The 14,846-nt window shown below is 37.3% G+C and overlaps 1 protein-coding gene across 2 annotated transcripts in view; it reads right to left on the reverse strand.

The window, feature by feature from the left end:
- The window catches only part of LOC139476196 (furin-like protease kpc-1), a 222,526-nt gene that overhangs the window by 42,706 nt on the left and 164,974 nt on the right, over nucleotides 1–14,846 (reverse strand). For both annotated transcript variants that reach the window (XM_071259401.1, XM_071259392.1), the window contains exons 5-7: nucleotides 9,452–9,528; nucleotides 8,855–8,943; nucleotides 7,036–7,208 (exon numbers count right to left, since the gene is read on the reverse strand). In XM_071259401.1, coding sequence (XP_071115502.1) covers nucleotides 7,036–7,208; nucleotides 8,855–8,943; nucleotides 9,452–9,528 — 339 coding nt within the window. The remainder of the gene's footprint in view (nucleotides 1–7,035; nucleotides 7,209–8,854; nucleotides 8,944–9,451; nucleotides 9,529–14,846) is intronic.

Below are 14,846 nucleotides of genomic sequence, written 5' to 3' on the forward strand. Positions count from 1 at the left end.
TATCGGCGTCACAGATTTATTTATTGAACAGAGATGAAAATAATTCAAATGATTTGCTTCCTTGCATTTTGAAAATGGATTGAAATGAAATTCCTCCCAGCCAGTTGGTTGCCACTGCAACAATTCTATCAAAGCCTATAAACATTAATCTGTCAAAAACAAAAAACGTCCTTGACACAACTAATCAAATATGAAACCATTGAAATCCTCAATCACCAGCATCAGTTGGATACAAGGATAGTCCTTTATACATGACATGCCCAATGTCTGGTTCGATGAACACTAATCTTACAGGGGCCACACATACATTCTCTACAGCCCTGATTGAGCTCAGGTCACCATCAAATAATGATTTACAATACAAAGTGTAGGGACCTGTCAGATTTGAAATCCTACAAACTGGTGAAGTCGGATCTGTGTTATACAATGAGTGCCAGCAAAGCTGCTGGAGCAAGAAAAAAGCAAGCAAGCAGGAAAGAGATCTGATTCAGGACTTGTAAAGAAATGCTAACAGGGCGGAAACTGTCACAGGCCATTATACACTTGTCATTGATGCCTTGCCTACAGCAGAGAGGAAAAAAGAACAAGAGTTCGGAGGTGTGTTTCCCTTGTGAGACTGATGGCAAGGACATTAGAAAAGTATTGCACACTTGACTGTCAACTTACACTTTTTAACCCTTACATATTTGTGAGTGTGTTTCTTACATGCCTCCCTATGCTTCAATAACTTCAGTTTCAATGAAAACTTCTAAACTCTATAACCCCTGGGGACTCAGCATTCTCCTGCTTTTTGTATGAGGTAACTACATTGGATTGGATGGTCAGGATTGGTGTCATGGTTGCTTGTGCTCCATTGTGTCCTGATGATGTGTAACATTGCTCATAATATAAGTCACTGATTTGTCTGACCCAGAGTTGATTAATTACAGACAGCCATGATATAGCTGAAATATTGCTGACTGCAGTCTAATGCAACAACAAATGAAAGTAAATAGTGTCAAGCTGCCATCTTTATTTGTGTATATGTGAGCGATGAATTAGTCCCAGGTATAAAAAATTCATATGTAGAAATGAACCGAGGGGAGGAAATAGTCCTCACCCCGGGTATATTGGTCCACAGGAACCAGTACTCCTGGTATATCGATTCCTCCAGAACAAATGTTCAGGGGGTCATATTTACTCTCACATATATATACCTTATCAAAAATACTAAATAGTCTCCAGACCCTGATATACAGATAAGCTCTCAGATCATGCAAAAATAAGGTTTCCTCAGTTCTGAAAAAATAACTGATCAATTTTATCTAAGTGGTAAGAAAAGCAGACGGTTTCCACATTTTGACAAGAGGGTGTATTTCTGGAAAATTTACCTTGACCTAAGGAGATGTCTAGCACATCAACATTCCGCCAGACAGGTGTACAACATCAATATGTAAGGGATGGCTCTCAGACAGGTGTATAATATCAATATGACCCTGAATACTGGTTCCTTGCTATCAGTATCCAAATGGTTCCAGGATCAGACTGTTGGTAATGTTGGATCTCTAACCCTAGAAGAGGCATCACTGTAGGCTTCATTCACAGGTGTGTCAAGTCTGCTGTAAGTTGACCCTAATCATTGTGGCAGCTGTATGCTAAGGATGCAGTTCCTGGAAACATCGAACATGAATCTGTTTTTTTGTCCACCATTCTCCAACTGTTGGCCACCCAGGCGGTATGAAAGCGACGCCGCAAGTATTCAGTATCTCAAATGCTTTCAGACTGAGGTACCACTCTCACAAGAAAAGGGAGAAAATGTCAGAAAAACATAGGAAACAGAAATCAAGGAAATATGTTTATCATGTAGTCAGAATGTCTTCACAATTTCAAATTCTGCTGACAGTGGAAATGAAATCCAGTGGAGATGCAAAACAGTTTTTTTCTTTATGTAAATATATAACTTCATTGCTAGAGAATAACCAGACTTTATTATCGCACGAAACAGATTCCATTGGGCGTAAAAGGCAAAATAGCAGTGAAAATCATCAGTGATGACACCAAGTGTTTGCGAGGGTAAGCATGTCCTGCCTGGCCAGCAGCACCCACCACTCACACAATCTGCATAAAAAAGTATTTGAAACCACTGCTTTCTCTTAGCAGCTGGACTAACATCAGTTACTAAACCAAGTTAGCAACACCAAATATACCGTATATCTCTGTGTATAAGGCGACCCCACGTATAAGACGACCCCCCTGTACACGCCTTCAAAATCAACCCAAAATCCTATACTCCGTGTATAAGGCGACCTGGAATGAAGCACATCACAAGTGCGCACACAAACCTTATATATGCAATAAAAATATGTTTATCTTGCGTTGTTTTTTTCTATAATGATAGGTCGCGTGTGTAACTCCAGCACACGTCGCCATTTTGTGTTTACACAGTACGACACCAAATTGGTGCCCGTAAAATAAAATTCATTTATGAAGTCATAACATATAAGAGACAATGGTGAGTAATTTAATCGCCAATTAACTATGTTGTAACTAACTAGGCTTATGTTTGCTTCACAATAAGCGTGTTTATTCCACAATCACATGTACACAGGTGGTGACTCAGAAAGAAATGCTTGTTTTAACAATGTTAAACATCATTTGAAATGAAAGATTAAAGATTACGGAATGGATTTTGTCACTTTCATTTGAATGTTTATCTATTTGGTGAAACCTATGAGCAAGGGTAAGAGCTCAAAACAAGGGATCAAATTTGGTATTCAAACCCAAGACCAGCAGATCCTGGCATCTGAGGGACACAACCCTGCACAGCAAACTGAGACACCTTAGAGCACTGGGCCTCAGATGCCCTCTGATGTATTTTGAAATATGGCACAACATATATCCCTTAAAGAGACAAGTATTAGGAATAAATACTTCAAAGTATGCATTACCTGACAGGAAGACCATAATATGCCTGGTAAGAAAGGAAACTATATACTTGTGAATCATATGTCTCCATATATATATATTTCCATATATAAGATAGCTATGTGATAAATCGCAAAGAACAATGAAGAACGGAGCTGATTTATTTCACAATAAAACATTGTTCTATCATAACGTCATTTCTCGCAACTTGACTCCATACAGTGGACGACGTTATTTTTGAGAAGGGAGTGTCTAGTGAGTTGTTCCCCATAGATGTAGAATGGCAATGCAGATAAACGCGATGGCCAAATGATCGCATCTATAAATGGAAAAGATGTGACAATCGGTATTGGGAGAAAAGGTACAGATAATCAACATGATGATTGTGAGAATATGCGGGAAATACCCACCTGTGCATGAACCTGTCGACCTTGCTGAGGTAGGATGCTATTGAGGGAGTCATCATTATTAAAATACGGGGTAAATATGTTTAAAGCTTGTAAATTTTATCACTATCCTTTAAGAGGCTGTACATAATGTTGATATCTCCTAAAAGAAATAAACAACTCGTGGTCATTGTTTATTGTACAATAAAACACTGCAGGGAGAACAAACCATGAGGGGCTGTGCACCTCATTGTTTATTCTCCCTGCAGTGTTTTATTGTATGTGCACCCCTCATTGTTTATTCTCCCTGCAATGTTTTATTGTACGTGCACCCCTCATGGTTTATTCTCCCTGCACTGTTTTATTGTACAATAAACAACTCCCACTCATTAATTTCTAAAATATAGAACAACCATTGTTTGAAGAATATCTAATCAACATAGTAGTAGTCCCTTAAAGTGTACTCTATCACAAGACAGGACCCTGGTATGCATTTCCAGACAACAAAGACCATACTAATTCCTTTTCACATTAACTATGGCCAATTCAAGGTATTACCGGCAATTCCAGGAAACAGACAAAACCAATAACCCATTCTGCAGACATGGTTTGAAGTGATTTGACAAGCCTGGTTGGCCTAAAACATCAATTGTGCATGGTAATAACCTGCTTCTTGTTGACGTTACTTTACCTTTGGCAAACAGGAAACCAGATGCATGTTGGGTAATTGACAAGAGCAATGCTGTTGAGTTTCATTAGAAGCCTTAATTTGTCATGCTTTTGCCAATATGCCCAATCCATGTCCATGTTTCCTGGTAGCACAGCATTTGTTGAGCTGTGTCATGTACTCTCCATGTCAAATTGGGAGAGCTTGAGGAATAAATTTGATTTCAGTGTGCAGTTTTGGATTATCGGAAAAATGGAACATTTATTGCTGAATGGGAAATCAAGATTAAAAGATCATTGTCTTAGGAGTACTGAAATTAATATCTGTGAATTGTGTTCTGTTCAAGTGTTTAGTTTCTGAGTGGGTGGTGATCAGCTGCTCTGCAGTACATGACAATTTGTTCAGAAGTATCACACCATGCTAAATAAAATACAGATTTGGTTCTCCATCAGAACAACCAATGACAAATAGTGTGACCAAAGCTGATGTGTTATGCATTTTACCCTTTGATGGGTGGACCTGTCCTATATTTTAGTTAACAAGTATCTTTTTATACTTCTTTTCTGTGACCTTTCTCACCCAGGAATTCATTTTTAAAAAGACTTTTATCATTATTCAATGTTATGTTCGTATTACACATTTTCTTCAAATAAAGACAGAATGATTTGAACATTTGTCCCAATCAAAATGTCACTGTGGTAGCTTTACATTTGATTAAATAACATGGTCACATGTGTGATGTGGAAACTTTTAAAATGAGATTCAGAAGTAAATAATAAGTATAAAATAACATTTGCATATAAGTATGAAAACAGATTTACAATAAGATGTGTTTTTGCCTAAACATATTTAAATTATCATAGATTTTTTCATACAAGATGTCCATCAAACATACTTAAAAACATATCCAAATGACACATTCTCAAACTTTGAATTCATGAAACAACCTGTATTTGAGAAAAAACTAATTCTTAGACATCAACCACAGCCCTTAAGACATAGCGATACACATTATTCTTCTCAGGCTTCTGGCTTTTGATACTTGAAACCAAATTTTCTTATGAAATGTCAATCATACATAGGAAAGTAGTATTACATGTGACAAATCGAAAGAAATATTCATAGCCGATGGATTTACTTGTTTTCGAAAGCGAAAACTGGGGCAATTTGTTTTGTTTTTATGATATTCTCTACCCAGACTTGACATTCTCTTGTCAGTAGAACCATGAGGTTTAGGTACTTGTACCATAAGCAGACAGCTTCGGTTGCATGCCAGAGCCAATTTGGTAATACCCATGTAAGACCTTCCCCAGAAATACATAGCCCTGTTTCTGACAAGCAGGATTCAGTTTCTTTTTGGTATAATTGGGCAGCAACAGGAAGTGAAAAAGTGCCTAATTTCACTGGCTTATTGGAAGAGATATTATAAAAAGAACAATGATGGATGAATGGAAGAAGACATTTCTTCTAGATGTAGATGAAATCGTGTTGTTGTATCATTCATCCATTACCAGTGTGACACAAAAAGTGAAATTGTGCTCAGATGTGATAGTTTTGTAATCGTAAAAAGTGAGATAGAAATTGGTTTGGTATTACATGATGTGTTTAGAAGCCACCTGCCTCCTGTACTCCTGGCATGTCAACCACTTCTTCTACCTATATCCCTTTCCATCTGTAATCAGTATGCTAACTCACTGGAACATGGAATTTCATCTTTTTAACATTATTAACCCTACTTATCATATTTACAAATTATATCCGTATTTTCATTGGTTGAAAAAAGGTCACACAAGCTTCTTTAAAACATGCTGTGCATCGATGAAAAAGTGGTATTGTGCTGTGTGATTAAGCCAATGAACTCAAAAGAGAGAAACAGTTCAAGCCAATCAGTGTGAGCATAATGCAAAGCTTATTAAAAGCTCCAACGGAAATATTTTTGTTTTTTTTCATATTATGTAATCAAACATTTATTGTCCACAATATGGGCAATGTCATGTCTTATGGACCTAAGAAACTGACCTGCCTTATGATTGGTCAATAATTAAGAAATATCAGCAGTTTTACAGTCATTTTTTAATCATATTTTGTTAGTTGCCAAGTATACATACAATGTGAAACATGTGATAATGATAAAATGTCTAAGGAAGACCTTTCTCAACCATACATACTAAGTTAACTCACAAGATTACAAGAACAGAAGAAACTAGAGGTATCACCATTGATGTCATAAATACAAGAATGGGAAATTACAAATTTCACGTGAGAAAAGTACTACATCCCAGCTGCTGATACCCCTGATTTTGGCATCCTCCACTAAGTACTCACGATCTGGATTTCAAAAACTTAAGTACTGCCACCCAGAAGACCAAGAATGTCAGGATAAGTCTATTCTTAGTAACTCTTCTCACATTTCTTACTAGTGTCGTCATAAAAGACTCCGTCAGGTTGAAGTCTGTCCTCTCGGTGCCACCTCACACCAGAGTCATCCTGAGCATTAGTGACGCAGTGTTGAGAGATGTTCCATACAACACATACAAATGTCAGTAGATATCCATGTCCCAGAAGTTATTCTTACATGACTAACATGACACCACACATCAGTGTGACTTTAAAGACCGGATATCTTGTTTCAACATTGAAGTTGTTTCTAGTTACCATTTCCATATATTCCAAAACATCATTAATTTGGATGTTTCTGTCAGTGCTGCAGCCCTTTTCTGTGGCTTTAAAATTTATCTTTCATTATTGTTTTAGACATCTCCAAATAAAATTCTCCTTATCTCTCATATCATTGCTTCCATTACCATTTTTTAAAGGTCTTAAAAATTTAATTGGCTTAGTCTTTGAGTTCTTTTTAACTTAAAACATCATTAACCTAGTTCTGGATTGTTTTTAAACAGATAATAATATTGCCTCAGTCTTTGAGTCTTTTGTAAATCAAAAACAATATTGACCTTGCCCTTTAGTTTTCTTCAAGTCAAAAACCTCATTGCCCTAGTCTTTGAGACTCCTTTTTATTTGCAAGGTATGGTACATCTTGCACCACCACTTCCTACAATAACCACACAAGTTACTTACTTTAGTGATGCCATCGTAGAAGGCTTTGCGTGCCAGTGTTGCTGGGCCATCCACAGTGCGGCCATCATCATCTGGACCCCAACTGGCACTGTAGATGTGTATATGCTGGGGGTTTAGACTGAGAGATTGGGCTTCCACAGAGTCGGTTACATCCCCATCAAGCATGCGGACACCTACAACCAAGAAACAAAGTCAGAAAATGGGTATTTGTCAGCTACATTACAGTCATATAATCAGGCTGCTTGTGTGAAAGATCCTGGGGCAAATTTTGTGGTTGACAGAGTGAGTATCAATCCATTAGTTCAAAGACACACCGCAATGTTCATACCTTAATATTTGACCTTCCCTGGTCACCTACCCAGGTATATCCACAGCCAGAAACTACTGTGGCTAACAATGATGGTGTACCTGGCATATTCTTCCACAAAATCCGTTGGGACTTTATTATATTTTTTTCCTTCGCAGCAATTTGTGTATTGAATGCTTCCAATGTATGTAGCCTTAAAGTATTAGACATGGAGACTGAATGTAAGGTCACTGGTGTCGATTTACCATCAAAATGCTGCGGTACAATTGTTGTACATAGCCCTTAAAGTATCAGAAATAGAGACTGAATGTAAGGTCACTGGGGTTGATCTACCATCATATTGCTGCTGTAAACCAATAATTGCCATTTTGTCTTTGGAAACAGACCATATACCTCTCAACTCATTCTAGCATTTCATGGATCAAGCCAGCTCAGCACGAATGGCTTGCATCACGTAGGAAGGAAAGTAGAAATCAATGGATAATATGACCTTATATTACATACACCACCCACTACTCCCACTGCCTCATAAAACCTTCAACAGCTTTATTTCAGCCTTGCTGATTGGCAACAAATGAACCTACTCCCTACAACACATGTAGATCACTAATGCACCTAAGGTAATGTCTGTCAGATGGGAGTGGGGATAAGGCTTCCATACAGGTATTACAGCACTTCCAGACCTTGTGGGTGGGCGGTGTCATGGTGTGGGTAATGAGATGGTGACACTAATTCTATACATTTGTATGTCAGATTGTTACCATTATTTTGAGCAAGCTTTGCAAGTACATGTATAACAAATGGGGTATTATTAAGCTTGTGCAGCTTTCCTTCCTTGGAAGAGTGGGTGTAAACATGGTGCAAGTGCAAATGGGCGAGTGGCTAGGGGGGTGAGATGCGCATTGCAGGAATAGGATAAAAAAAGTAAAGAAGAGGCGTAGCAGTGTTGAGGGAAGATGGTGGTGAAGTATTGGAGTGAATGGTGTTTAATGCCACAGGCAGCAGTATTCCAGCTACCGGTAAAAACCCGAGGTCAGCATGATCTGTCTTCAACCATATTTATTAAAGATTTGCGAAGCGACTAGATCTATGTCATATACTATGTAAAGAATATCATCAAGTGTTCTAAATTTTAAAATTTAATAAAATCTGTTACACAATTTTGTGACCAGTTCTTGTTACCCAGTATATCCCCTTAATGCTCAGTGCCAGGCAGGGTAACAAGTCTCATCTTTTAACATCTTTTGGTATGACACAGCAAGGGGATCGAACCACCGACCTTCCACTCTCAGTGTGAATGCTCCACTGAAAAGGTGTTCAGGGTTAGGAAGTGAAGGAACAGGAGGCAGATCAGACTGCTGGTTACAGACGATGGGTGGGTTGGTGACAGGGCCAAAGTGAATGTGAATACATGGAAGGTGTATACACAGTGTCAGACATGTGCAGCTTGAATTCAGAACACTTGTTTGGTGTCACGGGTGGACAACAGGTTGTGGAAGGCTGGCTGTTTACCTCCGATATTGGCTTCGAATGCTACACCAACGCTGCACACATTGTTGTCGGCCTGTGCTGCCACCTCTCCAGCACATCTTGTGCCATGTCTGAAACATTCACATACACCAGCTGTAGAGAAATCACAATGCACAAGACTTCCATCTTCAAGGCCTGTGCAAAACAACATAAGAATTCATGAACCATGTTCAATCATAATCCAGAAGAAGCAGTCAAAACGTATGCGGAAAAAAACACAACATAATTTTAAAAAACAACTTAAATGTGGAATAATACACATCGCATCTTTACTCAGTGGAAGGAGGTCGCAATGTAATTTGACAAAATGTAGTAAAGATGATCATTTATGGACTATCAAATATTCACTGTCATCTTAAATATGATTAACATTGACCCTGGGTAGTAGTATTTTGCCAAGTCGTGCATCAAGACTGGAATGTAAGCATTTTGAAATTTAATACTAATCTAGATTATATAATAAGCAAGTCTAGCCTGATGTATTCCACTTGAATATATGAAATCAGCGTAAGAGAAAAATGTATTGTGTAATAGAAGACTTTACAGACTATATGTCAGTCTATATGTTGCTCTTTTTACCTGTTTTCATTGGAGTAGTCATATCGAGGCTGGGGGTCAGGGTCATGACCATTGACATCATAACTTGCTCGGTCATCCTGAAGTAACAAGATAATGAAAAATTTATAATTGATTGATCGAAACATAACTTTATATCGTTACACATCAACTGATTGAAATTAACATTTAAAACAACTCAGCACAACATAATCATTGAAGGAAAGAGACCTCTTTTTCTATTTGCTAAAAAAACTTGAAATGTATCAAAATGTTTTCCAGTAGGAAACACATGGATGTCATTCTACAGACTGGCATGTATTGAACAACATTTGTTGTGAAACTAAACTAAAATGTTTGCATCTAAAAACAACTTTCAATGGTTTCTGTCATATCCTCTCATCATCATCATCATCATCATCAAACTTTCAATTGTTTCTGCCATCCTCTCATTATCACACTTCATCACAAAAACCATTATTGTTATTGTTGTCACCAACACTATCATTGTTATTGTCACCAACACTATCATTGTTATTGTCACCAACACCATCATTGTCACTGTTGTAACCAACACCATCATTGTCATTGTTGTAACCAACACCATCATTGTCATTGTTGTTACCAACACCATCATTGTCATTGTTGTTACCAACACTATCACTGTCATTGTTCCCAATTGCGTGGACCAATGCTCATGATATCAATCACTGGATTGTCTGGTCCAGAGTCGATTATTTACAGACCACTGTCATATAGCTGGAATATTGCTGAGTGCGGGATAAAACACCAACCACCAACACCATCATCATGAGCATCAAACACAAATATTTTGGTCATCAACACTACATCACAGAAATAGAATAGTGTTATTATATACCTGCCCAAAGGGCATATCCTTAGCATTCTCAAGATGCAATATATATGTTTGACATATTGTCAAAACACATAATGTTTTGGCCATGTCATGCATCTACAATTTCTCCCTGTATCCTGCTACAGCAACTTGGAGTGCCATCCACGCTACACATCAAAGTGTTGGCAGGGCACCCTCTTGATAACAATATTGTTTATCCTTCCTCGTCAGTCTTCATTATAAACATAACTGATTCACACTATGAAATGGCCCACCCTTAAATCAAATTATGCTTTTTAAGCCTTCAGGAGAAGGGTCATGCAGCTTATTAAATGCTATTAGACTCCCTCCTCCTCTGCACACTGAAACTGATACACTGTGTGTGTTTACGCTACACAAGAGTAAACTAGATTTCGACACCAGGCGTTTGATGTAGCTCACCTAGCTAATGAATCCAAACAGGTATTAACTTTCAAATACAACTGCACACCACCTATTAAGTTTTCTCAATCTCATGTAGACTGAATTCAAAGTAGAAAATATTATCTTGAACCCTGTGCTTGATGGTCAAGAGATGTAATTATGTAAGTTTGATTGGATGCCTCAGATACAAAGAACATCAGATACCCCACAATGTTTTCAAAACAAGTAAACGCCATATGTGTGCAAATATGAAAAAATATTCTAAACTCTGAATTATCATTATTAGAATATGACACACTGTAAGTGCAAACACATTCAAAAACATGTAAATATATTTCATAATTATTTTTTAATTATTGCTTGCAAACTCCAGCTACTTTGTATTGCAATTCTTGTCATTAATTTGATCAATTACCTCAAATTAAGTTTTAAAGATGAATAATCTAGTAATTATTTCCTGTCATCAATCATATGCTGTCTATCCCAGACTATACATGATACATCAATTAAATGATTTATAATGGTTCCTTTCTGCTTATCAAAGTACCCCTAGAAGATGGATACCTCCCAAGTTGGAGTAATTGAACTTAACAAGCTGCACTCTTCAACATAAACAATATACTGGGCCTTGTCTGGGGATGCCTCAAAACCATCTTCCTTCTGAAAACAACATCAAACAATTACAAGAGCGAATTTCACACTTTTCTGCTCCAAAAAAAAGTCAACGTCTTACTCTGTTGTGCCAAGAAAAAAACCTATCCTGGTAGTTTCCCTGAACATAATTACCTGTCAGAGTGAATCAACTCCTTTCCTACAACTATTGAATACCAGCTAAAACTTCAAAGATGTATCTGGGTATATTTCTACATCAAAGAAGTGTTGTCACTGAAAATTGATTCTGCCAAGACTTGTAATAGTGAGGAAAAAACCCTACATGATAGGTTTTAAATTAAGCTTCATTTGTCAGGAAATTTGTAAGAAACAACCTTTAATCAATTATTACCAGAGGGGCATGTCATTCTTCCAGTTCTTTCATTGTAAACATCTTGAAAAGATCTGGTGCATCCAGCAGTATGTGTATCATTCTGTTTATATATGAATTGTCCTACCATCAGGCAATAGGTCCTGTATGGGATTTGTCCTTGATGTAAAGAAAAGCAATATTCTTGCCATCAAGCCATAGGTCTACATGGGATTTGTCCTTGGTGAACTAGTAAAAGTAGTCCTGCCATCAAGCAATAGGTCTACTTTGGAATTGTCCTTGATGTAAAGTAAAGCAATATTCCTGCCATTAAGCAATAGTTCTTTATTGGAACTAAAGTAAAATTTCTATTTTGATACTGATAGGATTTGTTCATTTGTGGAAAAAGAAATATTTCTGCCATCCAGCAACAGTTATATATTCCAAGGGATGACTTAGACGTGATTAATACTCATTAAGTAAATCAAAAGATAACAGATAATCAAGTAAATATTGAATTATATTTGTTCCTTGACATCATGCTGTTGATGGACCACTACATTATCATTTGTGATAAATAATTTGACATCGAGGCCAGTTAGCCAAACTGTGGCTCACTTCTAAAGAGATAACATCTGGTTATTTTATGGGATAAACATACATAATCTCAATAATATACTGGAACAGCTTCAAATTGACTGTTGTTTGTTATGTGCTGCTATTGATGTGTTTGATCTTGAATTCATAAATATCAATGTTATTATTTCACCCTAATGACAATATATCATGTGATGCATTTAATCTATCTTAATGTTATCATGAATGTTCAGAATAAGCTATTTAACCACAATCTGTGGGTAGAATCTGCCATACTGGATCCTCAGGAAAGGTTAATTCAATATTGACATGGTCAACATTTTATCGTAATCTACAACCTTGTCGATCATAAAGGGCAAATTGTGCTTCAAGATACTCTGCTGACAGCCAAAGCAATGGTTCACATTCATGTAGCCATGATGGTTCTTGTACCGCACAGATGAGAAACCTTATTACCAAAATCAGTTCTAATGGAGCAGTAGCTCAATATAATGTCGTTCATAGAAAGTAGTTTATAACTTTGAAGGTCATTTAATTTTCTCCTGGTAAATTATAATCCAAAATGAACTTGCAAATAGCCTTCACAATTAATTCACACATCTTTTATCAATATTAATATTTCTAGAAGATTTTCATTGAAATGTATTTCTACAATAAACACTGGCTCTCTATAATGTAATTAAAGTCAAAATAATAATCATGGCAAGATTTGATTTACAAACAGCCCTGAGAGCTTCAGGATACCGATGAAGTGTGCTCCATGATGACTTTACTCCTCATTGGCATCAACAGTATCCAGGCAAACCTTTCTGGTAAGGTGAGTAAACAACATCAACAGGTGATAGAGCAGACCTTCGCCTGTACACCTGTCCATCCCATGTCTGGATTTAATGTGGTCACTTTCACTTTCAGCTTGATCATACAGTGTAGTAGTTCTTCACAAAACACATCCTCATGTCTTTTTTCAGCCATAATTTGAAACTTTGGCCGCTCATAAACATGTAAAACAGTCGACATGGGCAGCTTTCTGACAAGGATTAGTCCAGATGGTTACTCAGTAAAAACCTAGTTAATGTCAATGTAGAGGTTTAACTTCGATCTATGTTAATATACAGTCTCATCAATCAGCTATGATCAATAACCATAAGCTGATTAGCAGTCTTGTAATAATGACTTGCAGTGATGCAATTGATGGCTGGTATAGACAGTCAACAACATTCACATGGAATACTGTCGCATTAGCCACAGGGCTATAACCCACATCTGTAGTAAAGTCCCAGGATCAGTGGAGAATAGGATCAGCACAGAATTAATAGGATTCATAAACTGGTGTATCCAATCCTATCTCAGACATGGCCAGACAAGTTACATGGTACTGGGTGTGTGTTGGTATCATCACTATTTGATAGTGATTCATAAACACATGCTCATGATATAGTCGGAATCGTACAATCAACTCTGCTTTTAGTAGAGATTTCTTATGAACATGGAAAGGATTTTGTCGCTTTTACTTCTTGTTCATTGTTGAACACACCCAGAAATATTCCAGCTGTAACGGCATGTAAACAATCAAGTCTGGAGCAAGCCAGTGATTGATATTATGAGCAATGATGCACACCATTGGGTCAGGATAACACAATTACCAAAGCAAGTCAGCAAGCCTGACCACCCAATCCATTTAGTCATCTCTTACAACCAGCAGACGTTGCTAAGGACCAGATTCTATCCCAGAATCCCAATGGGTATCTGGCACTGAGGTTCAGGATGAAAATGGTCTCAGCTGCATGATTGACAACAGAAGGTGTATCTGGCCAGACCAGTAGAGAGTTGGTAAACTCTTCACACTGATATTGAAGCAACAAGCTGTCAGGAGTCTAACCACACCCCTATTAAGCCTCCTTATCAGTTGTGGCTGCATCTGACAGTTTGTATTTGTCTTCAGTGTCAGAGTATTCTCCAGTTCCATGCAGCCACAAGGTGGAACAGGGAGATGGACAACCTACCTGATACTAATTGCCTGTCTACTAGTTGAAACAGAAAATATTGCCACTTCATGATCCACTTTGAGATGGTGGATATGTAAAACCAAAAAATGTTCGCTGAAACTAATTCATGTGTTTTTTCCTATCAACAACACATTATTTTTATGTAAATGAGTGAATGGAGGGTGCTACAGGCAGGACATGCTTACCTTTTCCTCGAACACCTGGTGTCACCAAATTTTCAGTAACCCATTCATATAATTTGCACCGCTATTTTGCCTTTTATGCCCAATAGCATCTGGTATTTGTTTTGATAATTGAGCCTGGGTATTCTCTGGTATTGATGTTTCATAAAAAACAGAACTGCTCTAAAAGGCAAACTTACATAAATCCAGTGTTCTTAGTCTATGTTCCTATTTCAGTAAATCCAATTTTGGATATAAAATGAAAACAGCAAGTGATAATATTATCTTGTCGAGACATCAAATTTACAGAGGTAAATACTACCTAGATCAGAAAATGGCCAAAAACTTTCTAGGACTCAATAAATATGAAATTGTTTTCTCTTCCTCTTTGATATATGATGCAGCTGACAGGCAT

Source organism: Haliotis cracherodii, unplaced genomic scaffold (assembly GCF_022045235.1).
Source record: "Haliotis cracherodii isolate W230 unplaced genomic scaffold, xgHalCrac1.p SCAF_1, whole genome shotgun sequence".
Lineage (NCBI taxonomy): Eukaryota > Metazoa > Mollusca > Gastropoda > Lepetellida > Haliotidae > Haliotis > Haliotis cracherodii.